Source organism: Salvelinus namaycush, chromosome 11 (assembly GCF_016432855.1).
Source record: "Salvelinus namaycush isolate Seneca chromosome 11, SaNama_1.0, whole genome shotgun sequence".
Taxonomy (NCBI): domain Eukaryota; kingdom Metazoa; phylum Chordata; class Actinopteri; order Salmoniformes; family Salmonidae; genus Salvelinus; species Salvelinus namaycush.
In genome coordinates this window covers 1,679,308-1,705,676 of record NC_052317.1, presented here as the reverse complement: position 1 = coordinate 1,705,676, position 26,369 = coordinate 1,679,308, and the positions used below count along the sequence as shown (strand labels likewise).

At 41.8% G+C, this 26,369-nt stretch overlaps 1 protein-coding gene across 1 annotated transcript; it reads left to right on the top strand.

Moving 5' to 3' along the window:
- Nucleotides 1-25,186, top strand: LOC120055454 (chromodomain Y-like protein). The gene is made up of 7 exons (XM_039003317.1): nucleotides 1-225; nucleotides 10,904-11,696; nucleotides 19,262-19,527; nucleotides 19,873-20,045; nucleotides 22,081-22,291; nucleotides 22,588-22,731; nucleotides 24,849-25,186. Exons 1-7 carry the CDS (start codon nucleotides 202-204, stop codon nucleotides 25,005-25,007), a joined length of 1,770 nt encoding a protein of 589 aa, XP_038859245.1. The 5' UTR covers nucleotides 1-201; the 3' UTR covers nucleotides 25,008-25,186.
- The last annotated feature ends 1,183 nt before the right edge of the window (nucleotides 25,187-26,369 follow it).

The window sequence follows — 26,369 nt, the reverse complement described above, 5'->3', positions numbered from 1 at the left end:
TAGTTCCGCACACAGACCCAGAGAAAAAAAGTTCTCATGCTGGGCTGGACAGAACACCACCCCGAGTACCTAGCTAACGTTACGAGGATTGGGAGCACGCCAAAGACAGCTAACGTTAACTGGGCTTCATCAAATCTGGAGGTCCTTTTAATAACCCAATAAGATTTGCTAGCCAAGTGGCGAGAGAAATTGCAACTTATAATGGCCTCGGAAGAGCTTTATGAGGTGAGTTAGCTACTATCTACTGCTAGCTAGCTAGCTAGCTGAAATGTTTTTTTTGTTCGTGTAGCTAGCTAAATTAGCTTCTTAGCCAGCCACCTGGCTTGAAAGACACCTCATATTAGCTTGAGCTTCATAAAAATTTCAGTCCATGAAGTTGCCTACTAAATCGAAATTGGGCCACCTTAACGATAGCTAGCTTGCTGACTGTTCGTTAGCCAACGTTAGTTAGCAGTGATACCGACGATGCATGTCATGTGTTCTTGGCTATTTTACCCGACCAACTTGCCTAAGCTAGGCTAGTGAGTGAGCTAACTATTGGGTGCTACAGTCTCTGAAGCAAGAGGGTTTTGCCTCACCTCTAACTTAGGTCTTGTGGCCAGGTTTTTAAACAAATCAATGTAGCTAACATTGTAGGCTTATGCTTTCACAGAGGTACTATTCTATATGTAATTATGTGAATGCTTTCCAGTTATTAACGTTGTTAGTAGTAGTCCAGGCAGATATGTGCCACATTTTAGGTGATATGTGAACTTTTTCCTAAAGGCATGAAACTTGGTACAATTGTATAGTTTGGGGCCCTGAACATTTTCAGATATAAAACGCCTCCTGGTGGCTATTGTCCGTTCCGAGGAGTAACAAGTAGGGGTAGACTTACCAATTAGTTAGTGTTTTTACGGATAACAATTTTGAGTTATTAAGCGATGAAAATGCGTCACTCTGTTACCAAATTGGTAACGGTGACCAAAACATCTGTAACAGAATGACTGCAATTGAATTGGCCACAAGGGGAAATCAGATGGTTAAGCATTGCACCTTGCACTACCATTAATGTACCTCTATTCCACCTCGCAAGTTTGCGTTTCCTTCTCATTTAACTTCTCAAAGTATTGCCATATACTGTAGGACTTCGCTGCTGTCGCTTTCCTCATTGACATTTTCCCAGCTGTTAACGACGATGACATAGTGGTGGAGAGTTGACTCCAAAATAATTGATTCCTCGACTGTCAACTCCTGGTGTCGACTCCCATTCCTGACTGTCAAGATTTGATACGGAGAGAGGGGGGAGGGGCACAGTATAGGCAGGTCGGCCACCAGGCAGACAGTCAGAACTGTGCACTAGGCCTATCTATATGCAATCAAATGCTATATCTCACAATTTCTTGGCTTGCAATGTCTTGCAAAGTCAGTAAAGTACAGCCTGTCATCAATGAATAGGCTAGGATATTCTACATCCAACAGACCGAAGACTGAGCACACACTCGCATTATTAGAGAAGAGAAGGAGCAGGCGAGCCAGCAAGAGGTAGCGAGCGGCCGGGGCAGAAATAGTTGTGTGCATATCTTGGTAATCTGTGTCTCACAAATTCACGAAAGTAGCCAAAAATGTGCCTCTTCCTCTCTGGTTTTATTTACATTTTACAACTTCCCCCAGGCCTTTATAGCCTATCGTTTAGTTAGGCTATAACACGAAAGATTACGTTTGTGATAACTGCACTGTGATTTTTAATTATGTGTATTTTTCGTAATCCCAATTTAGATTACAGTATAATGTAATATACTACAATACTTCTCTACAGTACCAGGGGTCGAAATTAACTTTCAGAATTCAGCAATTTATAAACGCAGACCATCAAACAAATGGATGTACTTAAACCATTTCACCTGCGTTTCATATAGATTATTATTTTTTGCCTCAATAGAGGGATGCGGGGTGTGCAACTCTAGTTTTTCTTCACACAAAATATGTTATTGCAACACATTCGGCAGAAAATGAAATTGTTTTCATCAGATGACAACAGAAGTGCAACGCTATTTGGCTAGCAGCCACACAAGTAAATTAGTTTACAATAAAAAAAGTATTTTTTGCAAAAACAATGCATGGCCATCATATTTCTGTATATCATAGAGGGACTATAGCCAGCTACATTTCCTAATGTTTTGCTTGAAGTTAATCTTGCATTTTTAACTTGCTACCGGAGAAAAATCCGAGTAGAGATGTGCAAATGAAGCACGAAATTAGTCCTTTTACATTCATGATTTGGAGCGAACCCTGACTGAAGCGGTGCAGAATTTACAAAAATAAGCCTTTTTAGATCTGCGCTTTCAAAACACAGCGTGATATTTTTTCCACGTTTTGTTTCCTTTTCTGCGTGAAAAATGTGAAATCCTGTGTTAACGCGACCCCTGACTACTAACATCTCTCTGCTTGCCTCTTCCTCCTCCTGCATTGCAGACTGCTTCATCCTTACCACTGTCTGCCTCACTACTCTGTTTTAAAAATAGATTTTTATAGACATGAGAATAATATTAAATTGTCTTTATACTGTATTTCACTCAATTTTATAAATCTTTTTTATTTAATTTACAATGACGGCCTACCAAAAGGCCTCCTCCGGGGACTGGGCCTGGGATTAAAAAATAAATATAGGACAAAACACACATCACAACAAGAGAGACAACACTACATAAAGAGAGACATAAGACAACAACATAGCAAGGCATCAACACATGACAGCACCCCATGGTTAGCAACACAACATAACAACATGGTAGCAACACAAAACATGGTACAAACAATATTGGGCACAGACAACAGCACAAAGGGCAAGAAGGTAGAGACAACAATACATCCACACAAAGCAGCAGCAACTGTCAGCAAGAATGTCCATGATTTAGTCTTTGAATGAAGAGAACCTGTCCAGTTTGAGTGTTTCCAGTCGGCTAGCTGCAGTGAACTGAATAGAGGAGCAATCCAGGGATGTGTGTGCTTTGGGGACCTTTAACAGAATGTGACTCGCAGAACGGGTGTTGTATGTGGAGGATGAGGGCTGCAGTAAATATCTCAGATAGGGGTGAGTGAGGCCTAAGAGGGTTTTATAAATAAGGAACCAGTGGGTCTTGCGACGAGTATACAGAGATGACCAGTTTACTGAGGAGTATAGAGTGCAGTGATGTATCCTATAAGGATCTTTGGTGGAAAATCTGATGGCCGAATGGTAAAGAACATCTAGCCGCTCGAGAGCACTCTTACCTGCCGTTCTATAAATTATGTTTCCGTAATCTATCATGGGTAGGATGGTCATCTGATTCAGGGATATTTTGGCAGCTGGGGTGAAAGAGGAGCGATTACGATATAGGAAACCAAGTCTAGATTTAACTTTAGCCTGCAGCTTTGATATGTGCTGAGAGAAGGACAGTGCACCGTCTAGCCATACTCCTAGGTACTTGTATAAGGTGACTACCTCACAGATGTGAGAGGGGCATTCTTCTTACCAAACCACATAACCTTGTTCTGAGCACCTCCAAAACAAAGGTAACGGGTAGAGAAAGTTTGTTGGACACTAAGAAAGCTTTGTTGTAGAGCATTTAACACAACATCTGGGGAGGGGGCAGCTGAGTATAGGACTGCATCATCTGCATATAAATGGATGAGATAGCTCAGGCAGTAGAAGGCTATGTTGTTGTTCTAAATTGTGAGCGTGGGGCTTAGGATCAAGCCTTGGGGTACTCCCTTGGTGACAGACAGTGGCTAAGACAGCAGATTTTCTGACTTTATACACTGCACTCTTTGAGAGAGGTAGTTAGCAAACCAGCCCAAAGACCCCTGAGAGACACCAATACTCCTTAGCTGGCCCACAAGAATGGAATGGTCTACCGTATCCAAAGCTTTGACCAAGTCAATAAAAATAGCAGCACAATATTGCTTAGAATCAAGGGCAATGGTGACATCATTGAGGACCTTTAACCTCACTAGGGGGTGACCTGGTCAACATCCAGTGAAATTGCAGAGCGCCAAATTCAAAAACAGAAATACTCAGATTTAAAAAAAACTTTACGGAAAAAGCACACAATGGACTAATCTGAGTACGGCGCTCAGACGACAAATCAAGCCAATCCGCCATGTTGGAGTCAACATAAGTCAGAAATAGCATTATACATATTCACTTACCTTTGATCTTCATCAGAATGCACTCCCAGGAATCCCAGTTCCACAATACATGTTTGATTTGTTCCATAAAGTCCATAATGTATGTCCAAATTACTCCTTTTACTTCGTGGGTTCAGTACACAATCTAAACTCACGACGCGCGGGCAGGTCCAGGCAAAAGTTCAGACGAAAAGTCATAATACAGTCCGTAGAAACATGTCAAACGATGTATAGAATCATTCTTTAGGATGTTTTTAACATAAATCTTCAATAATGTTCCAACCGGAGAATTCCTTTGTCTTCAGAAAAGCAATGGAACACAGCTCGCTCTCACGTGAACGAGCGTCACGAGCTCAAGGCATTCTGGCAGACCTCTGACTCATTCCCCTCTCATTCGGCCCCACTTCACAGTAGAAGCATCAAACAAGGTTCTAAAGACTGTTGACATCCTTAGGAAGTGCAACATGACTAATATCCCACTGTATCTTCAATAGGGAATGAGTTGAAAAACGACCAACCTCAGATTTCCCACTTCCTGGTTGGATTTTTTCTCAGGTTTTTGCCTGCCATATGAGTTCTGTTATACTCACAGACATCATTCAAACCGTTTTAGAAACTTTAGAGTTTTCTATCCAAATCTACTAATAATATGCATTTTCTAGCTTTTATGGCTGAGTAGCAGGCAGTTTACTCTGGGCACGCTTTTCATCCGGATGTGAAAATACTGCCCCCTACCCAAGAGAGGTTAACCACGTCTCAGTAATGACCAACACATCTGGATTGGAGCTGTGAACCCACACTTTTAATTGATCCATTTTAGGTAATAAGCTTCTAGTGTTAACGTGCAGACAACCCAGGCTTTTACAAGAGCAGAAATCAGTGAAGCAGAGTCAGAATTGGCACTAGCAACAGTAGATGGGCCAGGGTGGACATGCACATTTCCAGATATCATCAACAGTAATACAATCAAGGCATGGCATAGTACAGGGAGAGCTCTGCAGTGCTGATTCATGACATCTGAATTAGAGGTCGACCGATTTTGATTTTTCAATGCCGATACCGATAATTGGAGGACCAAAAAAGCCGATACCGATTAATCGGACGATTTTTATTTATTTATTTGTAATAATGACAATTACAACAATACTGAATGAACACTTATTTTAACTTAATACAGTATAATACATCAATAAAATCAATTTAGCCTCAAATAAATAATGAAACCTGTTCAATTTGGTTTAAATAATGCAAAAACAAAGTGTTGGAGAAGAAAGTAAAAGTGCAATATGTGCCATGTAAGAAAGCTAACGTTTAAGTTCCTTGCTCAGAACATGAGAACATATGAAAGCTGGTGGTTCCTTTTAACATGAGTCTTCAATATAAGAAGTTTTAGGTTGTAGTTATTATAGGAATTATAGGACTATTTCTCTCTCTATGATTTGTATTTCAAATACCTTTGACTATTGGATGTTCTTATTAGAGGTCGACCGATTTATGATTTTTCAATTCCGATACCGATACCGATTTTATTGGAGGACAAAAAAAGCCGATACCGATTAATCGGCCGATTTATTAAAAAAAAATATATATATATATATATATATCATACACACACATTTTTGTAATAATGACAATTGCAACAATACTGAATGAACAATGAACACTTATTTTAACTTAATATAATACATAAATGCACACAGCTCTGAAGTGACAATGATACTGAAGAGTCTGCTTAGGAGACATACTCTCAACTGTTTGAATAAAAATAGAGTTTAAGTTACCTGTGATGATTGTTGAAAACAAAAACTTTAATTTCTATATGCAGGAAATCCTATTTTAATAATGGGCATGGTAAGAATTGACAACCAAAGTGTGAGTCATAATTCCCATGATACCTAGCAAAATCTGAAAAGCGGTTCCTTCATTTATTCCATAGGATATTTTTAGATTCACTTAAAATAAGGTCTGTGTTTCGTGTAGGCTTACATCACCGTGCCAATTTTATAACTGTAGATATCCATAGGACAAGGTAACTCTGATCAATATTGGCTAAATATAAGCGAAGATAAAAAAAATTGTAGAGTGGATTTATGAAAATATTGACAAACGTTACCTTATCCTAGTGAGATTTACACGGGTATCAAAACGTTGAGGCGGTTTAAGCCTGCACGAAACACAGACCTTATTTGAAGTAGATCAAGACATTCTCTATGGAAGACATGAACGGTAAAATAACGAAGGAACCCCTTTCAAATTCAGCCCGCAAGTTATTACAGGAATTATAACGCGTCGACTATTTCTCTCTAAACCATATACCTTTGATTAATCAGGAAACTATCACCTCGAAAACAAAACGTTTGTTCCGTATTTTATCTAACGGGTGGCATCCATGAGTCTAAATATTCCTGTTACATTGCACAACCTTCAATGTTGTCATAATTACGTAAAGTTCTGGCAAATTAGTTCGCATGTTATGCAGGTTTAAAAAGATAAATATGCAGGTTTAAAAAGATATGCTTCTGTGTATTGATTAAGAAAGGCATTGATGTTTATGGTTAGGTACACGTTGGAGCAACGACAGTCCTTTTTCGCGAATGCGCACTGCATCGATTATATGCAACGCAGGACACACTAGATAAACTAGTAATATCATCAACCATGTGTCGTTATAACTAGTGATTATGATTGATTGATTGTTTTTTATAAGATAAGTTTAATGCTAGCTAGCAACTTACCTTGGCTTCTTACTGCATTTGCGTAAAAGGCGGGCTCCTCGTGAGGCAGGTGGTTAGAGCGTTGGACTAGTTAACCGTAAGGTTGCAAGATTGAATCCCTGAGCTGACTCCCCCTGAACAAGGCAGTTAACCCACCGTTCCTAGGCCGTCATTGAAAACAAGATTATGTTCTTAACTGACTTGCCTAGTTAAATAAAGGTGTAAAAAAAAAAAAAATCGCCGTCCAAAATTTTCGGTTATGAAAACTTTAAATCGGCCCTTAATCGTTCCGATTAATCGGTCGACCTCTAATCTGAATGTGCATCAGATGGCAACAAGATCATATTGTAACAGCAATTTCATCAGGTAACATGTATACAAAGCTGGCGAGAGGTGGTTAGAATAGGATGGGAGGCCAAAAGTCTGTGTAACTAATAGTCAAAGTCCCGAGTGTGGAAACAGTCTGTCCCACGGTTGGGTAAAGAAAGTTTGTAGTCAACAAAGTATGCAGGAGTAATGGGGCAAAATGCACAAAAAAAAAAAAATATATATATATAACGACTTGGGGCTAGCCATTCTAAGTTCAGAGTCACTCGCCCCAACATGCTGTCCCAACACATAATGACATGACATGACAGTGCATTCTAACACTGTAAAAGGCCCTTAGTTGGCTCTAAAATTGTGTATTTTATGACAATTTGAAGAGAAGGAAGTTATTAATGTGTTTGATAAGATTAAAGATTCTCTCATGGGACCCTATTTCAATTTCAGGGGATCCCAAGTTTTGGAACCACTGTACTACTAACCTCTCTCTCGGCTTGCTTCCTCTCTCCGTCTCCTTCACCTCCTGCATTGCAGCCTGCCTCAGCTTCACCACTGTCTGCCTCACCACTGGTACGCAATATAATATTATTTATGTTGATTTGAAAATTGGATTACACTTTTTAAATGTTACATAATGCTTGAAAATGAAGCTCAGGTTAGAGGTAATGCAGAATCAACCATTTCTGATTCTGCTTTACTGAAAATGTATGAATGGAGTCAACCATTGATACCAAGCTAAGTCAGGAGCAACTGCACACTGCTAACCCCAAGAACGACATAAGAAGGATGGAGTCTTTCAGCAGTTGATGTCGCAACAGAATCTGCTGCGTCTTCTGGACGAATAAAATGCACTAGAGTAAGCTATACAAGAAGACAAAATGTCACACAGCATATCAAGAGACTGATTTTGATGACTTGGCCACATTCTCAGAATGCCCAGATATAGACTCATTATAGCATTATGTCCATATGGGGATGAAGTGGATTGAAGCATAGAATATTAGATCTTTGTCGGCCTATGTGGACAGCTCTCTGGCTAGAGAGTTGTACACTGATCTTCTATGACCCTGTTGGTCATCCATGCCATGAATCTTCGTCACATACTCTACCATACTCTCTTGCCTAAATTGACAATTTGTCTGGCCTAGATGGTCATATGCACTCCAACCTTCTACTTGGTACAGCTGAAGGAGGTTCCTTCCATCTTTTCTTTATTTCCTTTGCTGCTGCTTGGTCTTTGGGAGTATAGGCCGGGGTGTTGATAATCGCTGTTGTGAAAAGGGAACATTAGTATTAATTAGCATTAATAAAGAACATTAGTATTCATTGAGTTTGAAGTGCTGCACCAATGCATCATTTGTGGGTGGATTTGCTCATTTTCTGTTTTTTCAACATGAGCTTGATTGATGTTATCATGACTGAGTCCATAAAGGAAAATTGTGAATTGCTCCAAAATGGACATGTTCTCTTCTGAAATATAATTTGGCGAGTGGCATTTGGGATCCACAAGCACTTGAGGTACATACTGTCTGTGCCCATGAAATCAAAGTCCATGAGTCAAGATAATTTCAAAGGCCTTTCTGTGCTCCATGAATTTACAGTGTCACACAGTAGACACCTTTACAGGGAAAAGACAACCGCAGAAGATGACAGTTTGGCTCTGTATGCCACAGAAATAATATTCTGTTGCATCAGAAACTATTTGAATTTGCTTTCTTACCCTGGCAGTCCATCGTTTTATATAATAATCTGAACTGTTTGTGATTGTAATCCTTGACCATCGAAACACAGGGGTAGATATGACATTTTCCATGTTATGTTTGGTACAGGAGATATGACGCAAAATATTTATATTTTTTTTACCTTTAACTAGGCAAGTCAGTTAAGAACATTCTTATTTTCAATGACGCCTAGGAACAGTGGTTTAACTGCTTTGTTCAGGGGCAGAACAACAGATTTTTACCTTGTCAGCTCGGGGATTCGATCTTGCAACATTTCGGTTACTAGTCCAACGCTCTAACCACTAGGCTACCTACTGAACAAAATATAAACGCAACGTGAAGTCTTGGTCCCATGTTTCATGAGTTGAAATAAAAGATCCCAGAAATGTTCCATACGCACAAAGCTTATTTCTCAAAAATCTTGTGCACAAATTTGTTAATGTCCCTTTTTGTGAGCATTTCTCCTTTGCCAAGATAATCCAGCCATCTGACAGGTGTGGCATATTAAATGGCATGATTATTACACAAGTGCACCTTGTGCTGGGGGCAATAAAAGGCCACTAAAAGGTGCAGTTTTCTCACAATGCCACAGATGTTTTGAGGGAGCATGTTGACTGCAGGAATGTCCACCAGGGCTGTTGCCAGAGAATTGAATGTTCATTCTACCATAAGCCACCTCCACCGTCGTTTTAGAGAATTTGGCAGTATGTCCAACTTGCCTCACAACCGCAGACCACGTGTAACCACGTCAGCCCAGGACCTCCACATCCGGCTTCTTCACCTGCGGTATGGTCTGAGACCAGCCAACCGGACAGCTGATGAAACTGAGGAGTATTTCTGTTTTTAATAAAGCCATTTTATAGGTGGAAATCATTCTGATTGGCTGGGCCTGGCTCCCAAGTGAATGCGCCCCTGCCCAGTCTTGTGAAATCCATAGATTAGGGCCTAATTAATTAATTTCAATTGACTGATTTCCTTATATGAACTGTAACTGTTGCATTTTATATTTTTGTTCACTATACATTTTTTGTAACAGGAAATGGCAGCCATGAGCTGCTTTTGGGATGGCTCCATATCTGAAAGTTTTTCATGCTTTTATGAAAAGGTGAACATTAATTTTCACACATGGCCTGGACGATAGGTGAACCGTTACAAGTAGCCAGCCCATCCTATCTATACTATGTGAGGTAATGGGAGTAAAGTTACATTGAACATTTTAGTTTCAAACTCTTTTGTTCAAGTTTGCCATTTACCTGTAGTTAAATTGCCTACATTGACAATCTTACACACAGTTTGGGTTAAACACACAAATAACTACACTAATCAGCAATATATCTATAAAATCAAAGCCTATAGGAGGAATATCGTAAAGTAGGCCAATACAAAAAAACTGGCCCAATTAGCCATGAAATCTTCTATTCATTAGTCACACGCCTGTGGGTAGAAACAGCCTTTTTGGAGCTGGTGGTCTGGGTCTAATACTATGGCTAGACCATTGGGATGAAAACAGTTCATGACTGATGTGGCTGGGGTCCTTGATTATACAGAGGGCGGCAGTGGTTAATGAAAATGTCCTTGATAGATGGCAACTCTGTTCCTAGGTGCCTCCTTCTAGGCTAGGTCAATATATGTGGGGTTGCCTTATTTCTGAGGTCTACCCCGAGTTAGAAACATCCTACTGGAGATCTGAGGGTGTTCGAAGAAGCTATAGCAGGGTTGTATTCATTAGTGCAAACGGATACCAAAAACAAGCATTTCTTATTGGACAAGTTTAGGGAGTCCTGCCCTGTTTGTCCTTTTTTGTCCATTTGGGTGCCTGGTGAATACGACCCTGGAATATCACAGATGATTTCACCATATGGCTGATTGTTTCTCACGTCACGTAGCCCATTGTATGCTATAGCCGTTACGTTTTAGTCTCATGATTTGTGACTTAGTGACTGCCCTAAATCCAGTCATTGCCACTGCCAACTATTTTTTTAAATTCTGTTACAGGTTGAGAGAATTGTGGACAAACGGAAGAACAAGAAGGGAAAGATTGAGTACCTGGTGCGCTGGAGGGGCTATGGCTACGAGGGGGACACCTGGGAGCCTGAGACACACCTCTCTGCCTGTGTGGAGTTCATCCACGATTTTAATCGGCAACACGGCGAAAGACAGAGAGACAGTACTTTACTGCGCTCCACTCGAAGTACTCCCAGCACCACCCACAGCCACAGTTCGAGAAACAACGCCCGCAAACAGATCTGCAGGCCTCAGCCACCCAGTGGAGCAGGAAGCCATGCTCTAGTAAAACACGGGAATGACTCTTCGCCCACCACAGCAGCTACGGCCATCTCGAAACAGTTGCCACCACTTGACGCTGGCGTGGCACACACTAGAACGAACATGCAGCTTAACTTGAGCCAAAAGTACAGTGTTTCGGCCACCGGTGACATTTGTAGACCTGGCTTCACAAGCGGGCCTGCGGCTTCTCCGGTGGGCACGGTGCGTCGGAGCATGGACCTGGCGAAGTCCGGGATCAAAATCCTGGTACCCAAAAGCCCCATGAGCAGCCGGGCGGACTCTGAGTCTTCGCCTAGCGAGGCGGCCCACTGTCTGGAGCAAGGGGGTCAGGAGCAGGACTCTGTGCCCCCAGAGGTGGCCCTTTTGGAAAAGCCTCCAGGGTTGTTGCTGGGGCCTGGGGAAGAAAGAGCGCGCATGGGGACCCGGCCCAGGACTCAAAGCCCATTAATTCCTCAGCAAGTCCCCATAACACCCGCATCCATACGCACACTCAATGGGAAAGGTAAGGCTCTAGGGCGATTCCACGCCAGCGGCAAATATTTTTGGGTATCTCAGATTACTTTTCTGGCAATTCTCACAACTTCACTAGGAGGAAAGATGTTTGAAATGTTTTTTTTTACATTTATCATGATGAAAGTGGCCATTTTAGGCCTTTTTTAGACCTATACATGCATCCTATAAGACCCTATGATCCGTAAACTGTACATGATACAGACATCTTAGTGTCATTATACTCCTAATAGTGTGCTCTAACATATGGAGTATGTCTAGATTCTGAAATACAAAATGTTCACATTAATTTATTCAACATTAGAACTATTTAATGGATATCAAAACTACCCTTTTTGATTTAGCTTATTTTTAGACATTGTTTGGAACAATATACTCTTCAAACGCATCACATTTCCAGAGTGGGCTCTCTTGGTACTTGTAACGGTATGACCCATTTTATACATAGAAATGTACATTATAGGTCATTAACCAATCTCAGCCCTCCTTTAGGATTGCACATTCAGCAAGTCACCAGCAGAGGGCATTCCTTGTAATCCATTTACCATTCGCTGTGTTGGTGGTGCCCATAAAAATGGATCAGAACTTCAGAATTAGCGGAGAGCCCACTCTGGAAAAGTGATGTACTTGTAGAGTATATCGTTCCAAACAATGTGTCTTTAAAATGAACAAAATAAAAAGGGGTAGTTAAGAGATTAATGTTAAATAAGAGATTAATGTTAAATAAATGAATGTCTATTTCAGAATCTAAGATACTCCATATGTTAGAGCACATTATAATGAGTATATGTAGGGTTCACAGATCATAAGGTCTTACAAGAGGCATGTATTCATACCCCCTGACTTATTCCACATTTTGTGTTACAGCCTGAATTCAAAATTGATTAAATAAATACATCTCACCCATCTACACCCACAACCCCATAATGACAAATTGAAAACAAAATACAGAAATATCTCATTTATATAAGAATTCACACCCCTGAGTCAATATATGTTAGAATCACCTTTGGCAGTGATTACAGCTGGGAGGGAGTCTTTGTGGGTAAGTCACTAAGAGCTTTGCACAACTGGATTGTACAATATTTGCACATTATTCTTTTAAAAAAATATTCAAGCTCTGTCAAGTTGTTTGTTGATCATTGCTAGACAGCCATTTCTAAGCCTTGACATATTTTTTGTATTTATTATGGGTCCCCATTAGCTGCTGCCAAAGCAGCAGCTACTCTTTCTGGGGTCCAGCAAATTTAGGGCAGTTTATACAATTTTCCGTAAGGTGTTTTTTAATCTGTTTTTATAATCAAATTTTACTGCTTTACTTGAAGTGGAATAATAGTTCCATGTAGTCATGGCTTTATGTAGTACTGTGTGCCTCACATAGTCTGTTTTGGACTTGGGAACTGTGAAGAGACCTCTTGTGGCATGTCTTGTGGGGTATGCATGGGTGTCCGAGCTGTGTGCCAGTAGTTTAGACAGACAGCTCGGTGCATTCAACATGTTAATACCTCTCATAAATAAAAGTAGTGGGGAAGTCAATCTCTCCTCCACTTTTAGCCAGGAGAGATTGACATGCATATTATTAATATTAGCTCTCTGTGTACATCCAAGGGCCAGCCGTGCTGCCCTGTTCTGAGCCAATTGCAATTTTCCTACGTCCTTTTTTGTGGCACCTGACCACACGACTGAACAGTAGTCAAGGTGCGACAAAATTAGGGCCTGTAGGACCTGCCTTGTTGTAGTATTGTTAAGAAGGCAGAGCATCGCTTTATTATAGACAGACTTCTCCCCATCTTAGCTACAACTGAATCAATATGTTTTGACCATGACAGTTTACAATCTAGAGTTACTCCAAGCAGTTTAGTCATCTCAACTTGCTCAATTTCCACATTATTTATACAAGATTTAGTTGAGGTTTAGGGGTTTTGTGAGTGTTTTGTTCCAAATACAATGCTTGTAGTTTTAGAAATATTTAGGGCTAACTTATTCCTTGCCACCCACTCTGAAACTAACTGCAGCTCTTTGTTGAGTGTTGCAGTCATTTCAGTCGCTCTATATTTTCAAACTGATTTAAAGTCAAAACTGGCCACTCCGGAACATTCAATGTCGTCTTGGTAAGCAACTCCAGTGTATATTTGGCCTTGTGCAGCCACCATCATACCTGAAAATATGAAGAGTGGTACTCAGGGATGTGTTGTTGGATTTGGCTCAAACATAACGCATTTTATTCTGGACATAAAGTTAATTTATTTTCCAAATGATTGGCAGTTTTACTTTAGTGCCTTATTACAAACAGGATGCATGTCTTTGGAATATTTTTTATTCTGTACAGGCTTCCTTCTTTTCACTCTGTCATTTGTTAGTATTGTGGAGTAACTACAGTGCATTTGGAAAGTATTTAGACCCCTTCACTTTTTCTACATTTTGTTACATTAAAAGCCTTATTCTAAAATTGATTTTTTTTTTAAATGCCCCCCTCAATCTACACACAATACCCCATAATAACAAAGCGTTAACAGGTTTTTAGAAATGTTTGCAAATGTATTAACATTTTTAAACAAATACTTGATTTACATAAGTATTCAGACCATCTGCTCATCATCTATGAGACTAGAAATTGAGCTCAGGTGCATCCTGTTTCCATTAATAATCCTTCATGATTTCACAACTTGATTGGTGTCTACCTGTGGTAAATTCAATTGATTGGACATGATATGGAAAGGCACACAACTGTCTATATAAGGTCCCACAGTTGACCGTGCATGTCAGAGCAAAAACCAAGCCATGAGGTCGAAGGAATTGTCCGTAGAGCTCCGAGACAGGATTGCGTCGAGGCACAGATATAGCGAAAATAACCAAAAAATGTCTGCAGCATTGAAGGTCCCCAAGAACACATTTGCCTCCATCACTCTTAAATGGAAGAAGTTTGGATCAACCAAGACTCTTTCAAGAGCTGGCTAAACTGAGCAATCGGGGGAGAAGGGCCTTGGTCAGGGAGGTGACCAAGAACCCGATGCCGTCGGGTATACGCTAAATACAAATGTGATTCACATTTTCAAACAGTCCATTTCGATTTTCCAACGGGGCTATACATTTGGGTGAGTTTTTTTTCTCTCGCCTGATTAGCCTCGTTTCACTGCCAAAAAGTTAAATCATCTAGTGTTCAGTGAGATAACAACACATTGTCAAAGAATTAACATTGTCACATTAACCGTTACTCTTGCGGGAATTCCACTAACGGTCCTTATGTAGCCAAACGTAGCTGCTGTTCATTCCTTTTGCTCGAAAATGGACTAATGGTTAAAAAAAAGTAAGGCTTGCGTCCACAGACACATACCAGCTCTACTGGTAGTACTGCTACTATCAGCAGTTCTACACCTGCACCTGGCGACTACACAAGTTGTTCTGCTTCCACGAGCACATTCAATGCTATCATCAGTAATTCTACATTTGTTGTTAGCCCAGCTAGTATGGACACTGACAGTTGTGAAATTGATGCAGGCGAAGAGCTACTGCCCCCTTTCCCAGGAAAGCACCAAACAACAGACAGGGACGTTGGACCATCGAAGAGTTGAAAATATGATGAGAACTACATTGATTTGGGGTTCACTTATATTGGGAGTAGTGCCTTTCCTCAGCCACAGTGTGTATATGTGCAAAAGTACTGTCTCACAACTCGATGAAGCCTTCACTCTTGAGCAGACATTTAGAAACAAAACATGCCACTGGTGCTTTTTGAGCGAGAATGAACTACTTTTGAGTAGTAGACATGTATAAAAGCAACAGAACATTAATAAGAAGGGGCTAGAAGCGTTTTATATGGCGAGCTACCGAGTGGCTAGGACAGGCAAGCCCCATACTATTGTGGAGGACTTAATTATTCCTGCTGCCGTGGATATGGCTGGGACAATGCTGGGGGAAAGGCCAAAAAAACTATACAGACAATGCCTTCATCAAACAACACTTTCACAACGCATCAGTGACATGGCAGGAGATGTTTTGAAACAATTACTGGTTCGCATACAAGCCAGTGAATTCTATGCGTTACAGCTGGATGAGTCAACAGACATGGCAGTCCTGGCACAGTTCCTGGTATATGTCCGTTACGTTCATGGGGGGGTCAATTAAGGAAGACATCCTTTTCTGCAAACCACTGGAAACAAGGACAACAGGAGAGGATATTTTTAAAGTACTGGACAGCTTTGTGACATCAAATGGACTTTGGTGGTCAAGATGTGTTGGTGTCTGTACTGATGGCGCAAAAGCCATGACAGGGAGACATAGTGGCGTGGTAATGCGCGTGCAAGCGGTTGCTCCCGACGCCACTTGGGTACACTGCAGCATCCACCGAGAGGCTCATGCTGCCAAAGGAATGCCGGACAGCATGAAAGACGTTTTGGACACTACAGTGAAAATGGTAAACTTTTTAAAGCAAGGCGCCTGAACTCTCGTGTATTCTCTGCACTATGCATTGATATGGGCAGCGACCATGTAACGCTTTTACAACATACAGAAGTGTGCTGGTTATCAAGGGGCACGTTCTTAAAGTTTACTGACCGTCATTTTCACTTGTCTGACCACTTGCATAATGAGTTTTTCACACAACTGTCCTATCTGGGTGATGTTTTTTCTTGCCTGAATGATCTGAATCTAGGTTTACAGAGACTCTCCGCAACTATATTCTTTGTGCCTGACAAAATTGAGGCTATGATTAAGAAGTTGGAGCTCTTCTGTCTGCATTAACAAGGACAACACACAGGTCTTTCTATCATTTGTAGGATTTTGTTTTGTGTGCAAATGAACTCAAGCTTACGGACAATGTCAAATGTGATATAGCGCAGCACCTGAGTGAGTTGGGTGCGCAATTACGCAGGTACTTTCCCATAAAGGATGACACAAAGAACTGGATTCGTTATCCCTTTCATGCCCTGCCTCAGTCCACTTACAGTCCACTTATCTGAACAAGAGAGCCTCATCGAAATTGTAACAAGCGGTTCTGTGAAAATTTTATCCGAATTTACTGATTTGGAAAATCACTGATGCCCTTTGCAACCACGTACCTATATGATAGTGGATTCTTGGCACTCACTAGCATGAAAACGAAACACAGGCATAGACTGTGTGGAAAATTATTTAAGACAGAGACTCCAATACAACCCAACATTGTAGAGGTATGTGCATCCTTTCAAGCACACCCTTCTCATTCACAATTTTCTATGAAAAAATAAGGTTTTATGTAAGATGACTAAATAAAGAGCAAAATTATTATTATTTGTGCTCTGGTCCTGTAAGAGCTCTTTGTCACAGCCCGGCTCGTGGGAAGTGACAAACTTCTTATGTTTAATAAATGTATTGTATAGTGTGTGTGGCAGGCTTACAATGATGTCAAAAAAACTATATTTGAGAGTGCGCTGAACCTGGTGCTAGAGGGGGTACGCAGCTGGAGGATGAATGTTTGAAGGGGTACGGAACTATAAAAAGTTTGGGAACTACTGATCTATACAGCACTCCACCAATCAGGCCTTTATGGTAGAGTGGCCAGATGGAAGCAGCTCCTCAGTAAAAGGCACATGACAGCCTGCTTGGAGTTGGGCCAAACGGCACTTAAAGGACTCTGTCCATGAGAAACAAGATTCTCTGGTCTGATGAAACCAAAATTGAACTCTTTGGCCTGAATGCCAAGTGTCACATCTGGAGGAAATCAGGCCAATACCATCCCTACAGTGACGCATGTTGGTGACAGCATCATGCTGTGGGGATGTTTTTCAACGTCGGGCTGGGAGACTAGTCAGGATCGAGAGAAAGATGAACGGAGCAAAGTACAGGGAGATCCTTTATGAAAACCTGCTCCAGAGCGCTCAGGACCTCAGACTGGGGCGAAGGTTCACTTTCCAACAGGACAACAACCCTAAGTGCACAGCCAAGACAAAGGAGTGGCTTCGGAACAAGGGTCTGAATGTCCTTGAGTGGCCCAGCCAGAGCCCAAACTAGAACCCGGTCGAACATCTTTGGAGAGAACTGAAAATAGACTTTGTGATCCTCAATGATTTTACTCATGTGCATGTATGGCTTTTAAGTTTTGTGTGCTTGTTTTTTTAAATGGTCGAATTGGGCCTCTAGTGGCGCCACAGTCTAAGGCTCTGCATCGCAGTGCTTGAGGCGTCACTACAAACCCAGTTTCGATCTCAGGCTGTGTCACAGCCAGCCGTAACCAGGAGTCCCATAGGGCAGCGCACAATTGGCCCCGCGTCATTAGGGGAGGGTTTGACCCGGGGGTGCTTTACTTGGCTCATTGCGCTCTAGCAACTGCTTGTGGCGGGCCGGGCGCCTGCAGGCTGGCTTCCGAGGTAAGCAGGCGGTGTTAAGGACCACGGTTTGGTGGGTCATGACTCGACCTTCACCTCTCCCGAGCCCATTGGGGAGTTGCAGCGATGAGACAAGATCATAATTGAAATTTGATATATATATATATATATATATATATATTTTAATGGTTGAATTAATAAACAAAACTAGCAAAGACTCGAGGCTGTAATCACTGCCAAAGGTGCTTCAAAGTACTGAGTAAAGGGTCTGAATACTTATGTAAATGTGATCCTTTTTTTTTCATTTGCAAAAAAAAGGTTTTTAAAAAAAACGTTGCTTTTTCATTATGGGGTATTGTTTGTAGATTGGGGGGAAAACATTTGAATCCATTTTATTTATATACATTTGCAAAAAAATCTAAACCGGTTTTTGCTTTGTCATGATGGGGTATTGTTGCCATAAAAGGGTTTGAATACTTATTGACTCAAGACATTTCAGCATTTCCTTTTTTAGGAAATTTTACAAATTAATTAAACATAATTCCACTTTGATATTATGGGGTATTGTGTGTAGGCCAGTGAAAACATGTCAATTGATTCCATTTAAAATTCCGGCTCCAATGCAAGAAAATGTGGAAGAAGTCCCGGGGGTGTGAATACTTTTCTGAAGACACTGTTGGTCTGGAAAGGGCCTACAATGGCCACTTTCATCATGATTTCATAGGGGAAAATGGTTTGATACAAATGTAAAAAGCATGTGTAACATCCTTCCTCCCAAGGAAGTTTCTATGTGAGAATTGCCAGAACAATCTGAGATGCCAAAAATATTTTCTGCTCCTGCTGGCGTGTAATCGTCATATAGGATTTTTCAATAGACTTCAATAACTGTTGTTGTGATGTATACTGAATCCAGGTCTCGGTGAATTAAGATGTTAAGAAGTAGTTTGAGGATTTTTTAAAATGTAGTCTACAACTTCTCGCTCTGGTCTAAGTAGACCACAATGCCAGAAGGGAGTGATTGGGGACACTGCCATGCAAACTGAGTTCTTTATAATGTTGTTTCTCCCCCTTCTCCACAAACTAATGAGTACACAGTTATGTCAGTTGGTGGACTGTTCATCTGCTGTTGAGTAGAACCTAAGTAAACCATTCAGGCAGTACCAAAGATTTAATTTACCTGGTTATTTAAACAGACAAATATTAAGAAAGGCTGTGTCACCATTCTATTTTGTCACCATTTTTTTAAATCCACCAGGTACATCAACACTCATGGAGGCTCTGGCGGCCAATGGGACAGGTAGCCTGCAGAGTGCAGTGGCAGGAGTCACTGCAGTCTCCGGGGTGGCGGGGAAACGGCGCTTCGAGGAGCAGCGCTCGGTCTTCGACAAGCGCCTTCGGTTCAGCGTCCGGCAGACTGAGAGTGCCTACCGCTACAGGGACCTCGTCGTCAAGAAGCAGGATGGCTTCACCCACATCCTGCTCTCCACCAAGTCCTCGGAGAACAACTCACTTAACCCCGATGTGAGTCATATGCCTGTCTTGTCTTTGCCCTAACAAAACAATTGTTATACTGCATGACAATTGGCGTGACCGGCCAAAAATAGTAGTACTTCATCGTTTAGTTATGCCAACTTTTCCAAACAGTTGGTAGTCAAATATAAATGTAAGCAAAATATCTGAAACGAAAGTCAAATACTGGTCCTATAAAAATATTGGGTTTGTTTCCTGGATTAAGCCTTGTACTGTACTAAAACGTATTTCCAATGTTAACTCTCCATCTAAAGTGCTTCTTAATCTAAGACTAGGCTTCATCTGTGTCTAGGTAACTGGCCCATAATAATTGTCTCCCTCTCATGGTTGCCTCAGGTGATGAAGGAGATGCAGAGTGCCATGGCCACGGCGGCGGCAGACGACAGCAAGCTGGTCCTGCTGAGCGCCGTGGGTAGCATCTTCTGCTTCGGCCTGGACTTCATCTACTTCATTAGACGGCTCACCGACGACCGCAAGAAAGAGAGCATCAAGATGGCTGAGACCATTAGGTAGGTCAGAAGGGTGTACTTTTGTTTTCTATTTTGTATGTGGATTGTTTTCAGAGGGGGAAAAAAACAAATGTTGAAAACAAAAAAACAAACGTCAGAAAGGGACGGAAAGAAAGGCTCACCTTGGGTCTTTCTCGATTGTCCAAAAATGTGTCCTGTCCCTCTTACATCATCTGCACTGATTGGAGAAAACAAAATGGTGGAATGGTTGATTTTATCTCTGGTCAGTTCTTTCAGATAAGTGACATTTGTAGACAATTGTCTCGAATCATTGGTTACTTTGAACAGGTGGAACAAATGATGAGTAGCACGTTAGCTGTGTGTTGTAGTGGCAGTCTTTGTAATGAAAAACATAAGAAGACACTGTGATGCCGAAAGAAATTACTGGGAGTTGATACAGTTGAAGTCAGAAGTTTGCATACACTTAGGTTGGAGTCATTAAAACTCATTTTTCAACCACTCCACAAATTTCTTGTAAACAAACTATAGTTTTGGCAAGTCGGTTAGGACATCTACTTTGTGCATGACACAAGTAATTTTACCAACAATTGTTCACTGACAGATTATTTCACTAATAATTCACTATCACAATTCCAGTGGGTCAGAAGTTTACATACACTAAATTGACTGTGACTTTAAACAGCTTGGAGAATTCCAGAAAATTATGTCATGGCTTTAGAAGCTTCTGATAGGCTAATTGACATAATTTGAGTCAATTGGAGGTGTATCTGTGGATGTATTTCAAGGCCTACCTTCAAACTCAGTGCCTCTTTGCTTGACATCATGGGAAAATCAAAAGAAATCAGCCAAGACCTCAGAAAAAAATTGTAGACCTCCACAAGTCTGGTTCATCCTTGGGAGCAATTTCCAAACGCCTGAAGGTACCACGTTCATCTGTACAAACAATAGTATGCAAGTATAAACACCATTGGACCACGCAGCCGTCATACCGCTCAAGAAGGAGACGCGTTCTGTCTCCTAGAGATGAACGTACTTTTGTATGAAAAGTGAAAATCAATCCCAGAACAACAGCAAAGGACCTTGTGAAGATGCTGTAGGAAACGGGTACAAAAGTATCTATATCCACTGTAAAACGAGTCCTATATCGACATAACCTGAAAGGCTGCACAGCAAGTAAGAAGCCACTGGTCCAAAACCGCCATAAAAAAGCCAGACTATGGTTTGCAACTGCTGATGAAACAAAAATAGAACTGTTTGGCTATAATGGCCATCGTCATGTTTGGAGGAAAAATAGGGACACTTGCAGCATCATGTTATGGGGGTGCTTTGCTGCAGGAGGGACTGGTGCTCTTTACAAAATAGATGGCATCATGAGGTAGGAAAATTATGTGGATATATTGAAGCAACATCTCAAGACATCAGTCAGGAAGTTAGAACTTGGTCGCAAATGGGTCTTCCAAATGGACAATTACCCCAAACATACTTCCAAAGTTGTGGCAAAATGGCAACAAAGTCAAAGGTATTGGAGTGGCCATCACAAAGTCCTGACCTCAATCCTATAGAAAATTTGTGGGCAAAACTGAAAAAGCGTGTGCGAGCAAGGAGGCCTACAAACCTGACTCGGTTACACCAGCTCTGTCAGGAGGAATGGGCCAAAATACACCCAACTTATTGTGGGAAGCTTGTGCAAGGCTACCTGAGAAGTTTGACCCAAGTTAAACAATTTAATGGCAATGCTACCAAATACTAATTGAGTGTATGTAAACTTCTGACCCACTGGGAATGTGATGAAAGAAATAAAGCTGAAATAAATCACTCTCTCCTATTATTCTGACATTTCACATTCATAAAATAAAGTGGTGATCCTAACTGACCTAAGACAGGGAATTTTTACTAGGATTAAATGTCAGGAATTGTGAAAAACTGAGTTTAAATGTATTTGGCTAAGGTGTATGTAAACTTCTGACTTAAACTGTATATGGAGTGTGCGCCTGTTTATTTTGATTTAGTTTATAGTCTTTGTAATGATGCCACAGAAGACAGTGATGCAGACAGTCTGTCATCTCATCCTCAGGACATTTGTGAACACGTTCATCCAATTCAAGAAGCCCATCATCGTAGCCGTGAATGGACCGGCGGTGGGCCTCGGAGCCTCTATCCTCCCGCTGTGTGACGTTGTCTGGGCCAACGAGAAATCCTGGTTTCAGACGCCCTATACCACCTACGGACAGACACCCGACGCTTGCGCCTCCCTCACCTTCCCTCGCATCATGGGCGTGGCCTCGGTGAGTTCATACGGCATTGTCTGAAAATCCTCCTCCGAGGGGGAGTAGTCCAGCACAGGAATACAGATGTATTGTGGGGAACTGTTTATGTGTAGCACTCACTGGGCTGCTTTTCCTGCCATGGGGAATATCCTGTCTAATACATAAAATAAGAATGGAGTGGGACAGCTCCACTCCTTTTAAATGTTTCTTTATTAAAAAAAGACTGAACTACTATTAATACTATTCCAGTCCTTTTGCCTGCTTAACCTCACCCCCTCCTCTTGTCTTCTCTCTCCCTCCCCCTCTTCTCCCAGGCCAATGAGATGTTGCTGAGTGGGCGGAAGCTGACAGCCCAGGAGGCCTGCGCTAAAGGCCTCGTGTCCCAGGTGCTGTGGCCCGGGACTTTCACTCAGGAGGTGATGGTTCGCATTAGGGAGCTAGTCACTTGTAATTCAGTTGTAAGTCATCCTTTTCATTTGATTTTCATAATTTGTGGCGTCTCTTTTCCACACAGTACGACCCTGCCCCCTCTCCCTCACTTTGGTCTTTTGTTCTCTTGCTTTTTTATGTCTCATCAAAAACATTTTCCCACCGACACATTTACTGTGCCTTCGGAAAGTATTCAGACCCCACATTGTTACGTTAGTTTTATTCTAAAATGGATAAAAATATTTTTTCCCCTGCAACCTACAAACAATAGCCCATAATGAACAGCAGTTTTTTTTTAAATGTTTTTTTTAGCAAATTAATATTAATTTTTTATTATCACATTTACATATGTATTCAGACCCTTTACTCAGTACTTTGTTGAAGCACCTTTGTCAGCGATTACAGCCTCAAGCCTTCTTGGGTATGACGCTACAAGCTTGGCCACCTGTATTGGGGGAGTTTCTACCATTTTTCTCTGCAGATGTTAGATCGTGTTCAAGTCCGGGCTCTGGCTGGGTCACTCAAGGACATTCAGAGACTTGTCCCGAAGCCACTCCTGCGTTGTCTTGACTGTGTGCTTAGGGTGTTTGGACCTGAGCAGGTTTTCACCAAGGATCTCTGTACTTTGCTCCGTTCATCTTTCTCTTGATCCTGACTCGTCTCCCAGTCCCTGCCGCTGAAAAACATCCCCACAGCATGATGCTGCCACCACCATGCTTCACCGTAGGGATGGTGCCAAGTTTCCTCCAGACGTGATGCTTGGCATTCAGGCCAAAGAGTTCAATCTTGGTTTCATCAGACCAGAGAATCTTGTTTCTCATGGTCTGAGAGTCTTTTAGGTGCCGTTTGGCATACTCCAAGCGGTCTGTCGTGCCTTTTTCTGAGAATTGGCTTCTGTCTGGCCACTCTACTATAAATGCCTGATTGGTGGAGTGCTGCAGAGATGGTTGTCCTTCTGGAAGATTCTCCCATCTCCAAAGAGGAACTCTGGAGCTCTGTCAGTGACCATCAGGTTCTTGGTCACCTCCCTGACCAAGGCCCTTCTCCCAATTGCTCAGTTTGGCCGTGCGGCCAGCTCTAGAACGAGCCTTGGTGGTTCCAAACTTCTTCCATTTAAGAATGTGTTCTTGGGGACCTTCAATGTTGCAGACATTTTTTTGGTGTCCTTCCCCAGATCTGTGCCTCGACAACAATCCTGTCTCGAAGGACAATTCCTTCGACCTCATGGCTTGGTTTTTGTTCTGACATGCACTGTCAACTGTGGGACCTTATATAGACAGGTGTGTGCCTTTCCAAATCATGTCCAATCAAATTAATTGGCCACAGGTGGACTCCAATCAAGTTGTAGGGACGTCAAGGATGATCAAAGGAAGTTGGATGCACCTGAGCTCAATTTGGAGTCTAATAGCAAAGGGTTTGAATACTTATGTAATTAAGGTATTTCTGGGTTTTGTTTATATACATTTTCAAAAATGTCAACTTATTTTCGCTTTGTCATTATGGGGTATTTTGTGAGGATTTTTTTTATTTAATCCATTTTTGAATAAGGCTGTAACGTAACAAGGGGTCTGAATACTTTCCAAATGCACTGCACACACACACTCCTAGCCGTAGTGTCCGCTTGAATTGTTATATTTTTAATGTCTCCCGGGATACCAGTATCATATTTTTTTCATGGCAAAAACATTCAACACAAAGCACTCAACTCTTTGGTCCTTTTTAAAAACTTTCCGTATGTAAAATATCGTGTGCAATAACTTGGAAAATAAATGTGACTGGATGACAACATAATGATTTGTTTCCAACATTAGGGCTGTTTTCCTTAAGAAGTTAAATATGCTTTGTTTTCTTTCCTTGCCACGATACGACTGAGTATTGCGATACTGGTATCATCCTGGCCCTAACCATGAGTGTGTTTTTTAAATTAATATAATGCTTTTAGCAATACATTGAATTGAGATCATGTCACAATATCTGGATGTTGCGGAATTTCTCCTGAATCTTTTCATTGTTGACAAAAAAGGGATCTCATGTCATGTCCCAGAGTTAAATGTTAAACAAATCTATGCCAATATCCATAAGTCATATTCCTTTCCTTTTGCTTTTTTTTTTCGGCGGGTGGGGGTCTCTGTTTGCTGCACTGTAGGTCCTGCGGGAGTCCAAAGCACTGGTGCGAAACGCAAACCGGGCCGCCCTGGAGCAGGCCAATGAACGCGAGTGCGAGGCGTTGAAGAGAGTGTGGGGCTCTTCGCAGGGGGTGGACTCCATCCTCAAATACCTGCAGAAGAAGATTGATGAGTTTTAAGGAAAGCACGTATTCCCCCCCCCCCGTTACCAAGTTCCCAAGGAACCAGGAAAACATGGCACTGGCAGTGCATGGCGTTCAATCTGCAGCCTCTCAATATCCCTCTTGCATGTATGAGAGTACAGTGCATTCGGAAAGTATTCAGACCCCTTGACCTTTTCCACGTTTTGTTACGTTACAACCTTATTCTAAAATATATCGATTTTTAAAAAATCCTCAATCTACAAACAATACCCCATAATGACAAAGCAAAAACTAGTTTAGAAACTTTTGCACATTTATTACAAATAAACTGAAATATTCCATTTACATAAGTATTCAGACCCTTTACTCAGTACTTTGTTGAAGCATGTTTGGCACCGATTACAGCCTTGAGTCTTCTCTGGAGCAAGTTTTCATTGAGGATCTCTGTACTTTGCTCTGTTCATATTTCCCTCGATCCTGACTGATCTCCCAGTCCCTGCCGTGGAAAAACATCCCCACAGCATGATGCTGCCACCACCATGCTTCACCATAGGGATGGTGCCAGGTTTCCTCCACATGTGATGCTTGGAATTCAGGCCAAAGAGTTCTATTGTTTCTCATGGTCTGAGAGTCTAGGTGCCTTTTAGCATACTCCAAGCAGGTTGTCATGTGCTTTTTTACTGAGGAGTGGCTTCTGTCTGGCCACTCTACCATAAAGGCCTGATTGTTGGAGTACTGCAGAGATGGCTGTCCTTCTGGAAGGTTCTCCCAGCTTCATAGTGGAACTGTGGAGCTCTGTCAGTGACCATTGTGTTGTTGGTCACCTCCCTGACCAAGGCCCTTCTTTCCCGATTGCTCAGGTTGGCCTGGCGGCCAGCTCTAGGAAGAGTATTGGTGGTTCCAAACTTCTTCCATTTAAGAATGATGGCGGCCACTGTGTTCTTGGACCTTCAATGGGCTCCCGAGTGGTGCAGCGGTCTAAGGCACTGCTTCTCCGAGCTAGAGGTGTCACTACAGACCCTGGTTCGATTCCAGGCTGTATCACAACCGGCTGCGAGTCCCATAGGGCAGCGTCGTCCAGGTTTGGCTGGGGTAGGCAGTCATTGTAAATAAGAATTTATTCTTAACTGACTTGCCTAGTTAAATTAAAAATGCTGCAGAAATGTTTTGGTACCCTTCCCCAGATCTGTGCCTAGACACAATCCTGTCTCTGAGCTCTACGGACAATTCCTTTGACCTCATGGCTTGGCTTTTGCTCTGACATGCACTGTCAACTGTAGGACCTTTATGTAGACAGGTGTGCCTTGTCCAATCGAGTGAACTTACAACCGGTGGACTCCAATCAAGTTGTAGAAACATCTCAAGGATTATCAATGGAAACAGGATGCACCTGAGCTC

What these genes read in the sequence shown, in the direction of transcription:
- LOC120055454 (XM_039003317.1), top strand. Translation starts at nt 202, where the DNA reads ATGGCCTCGGAAGAGCTTTATGAG. An exon ending in CCTCGGAAGAGCTTTATGAG is followed by an intron (nt 226 to 10,903) that starts GTGAGTTAGCTA and finishes ATTCTGTTACAG; the next exon opens with GTTGAGAGAATTGTGGACAA. An exon ending in AAGATGGCTGAGACCATTAG is followed by an intron (nt 20,046 to 22,080) that starts GTAGGTCAGAAG and finishes TCTCATCCTCAG; the next exon opens with GACATTTGTGAACACGTTCA.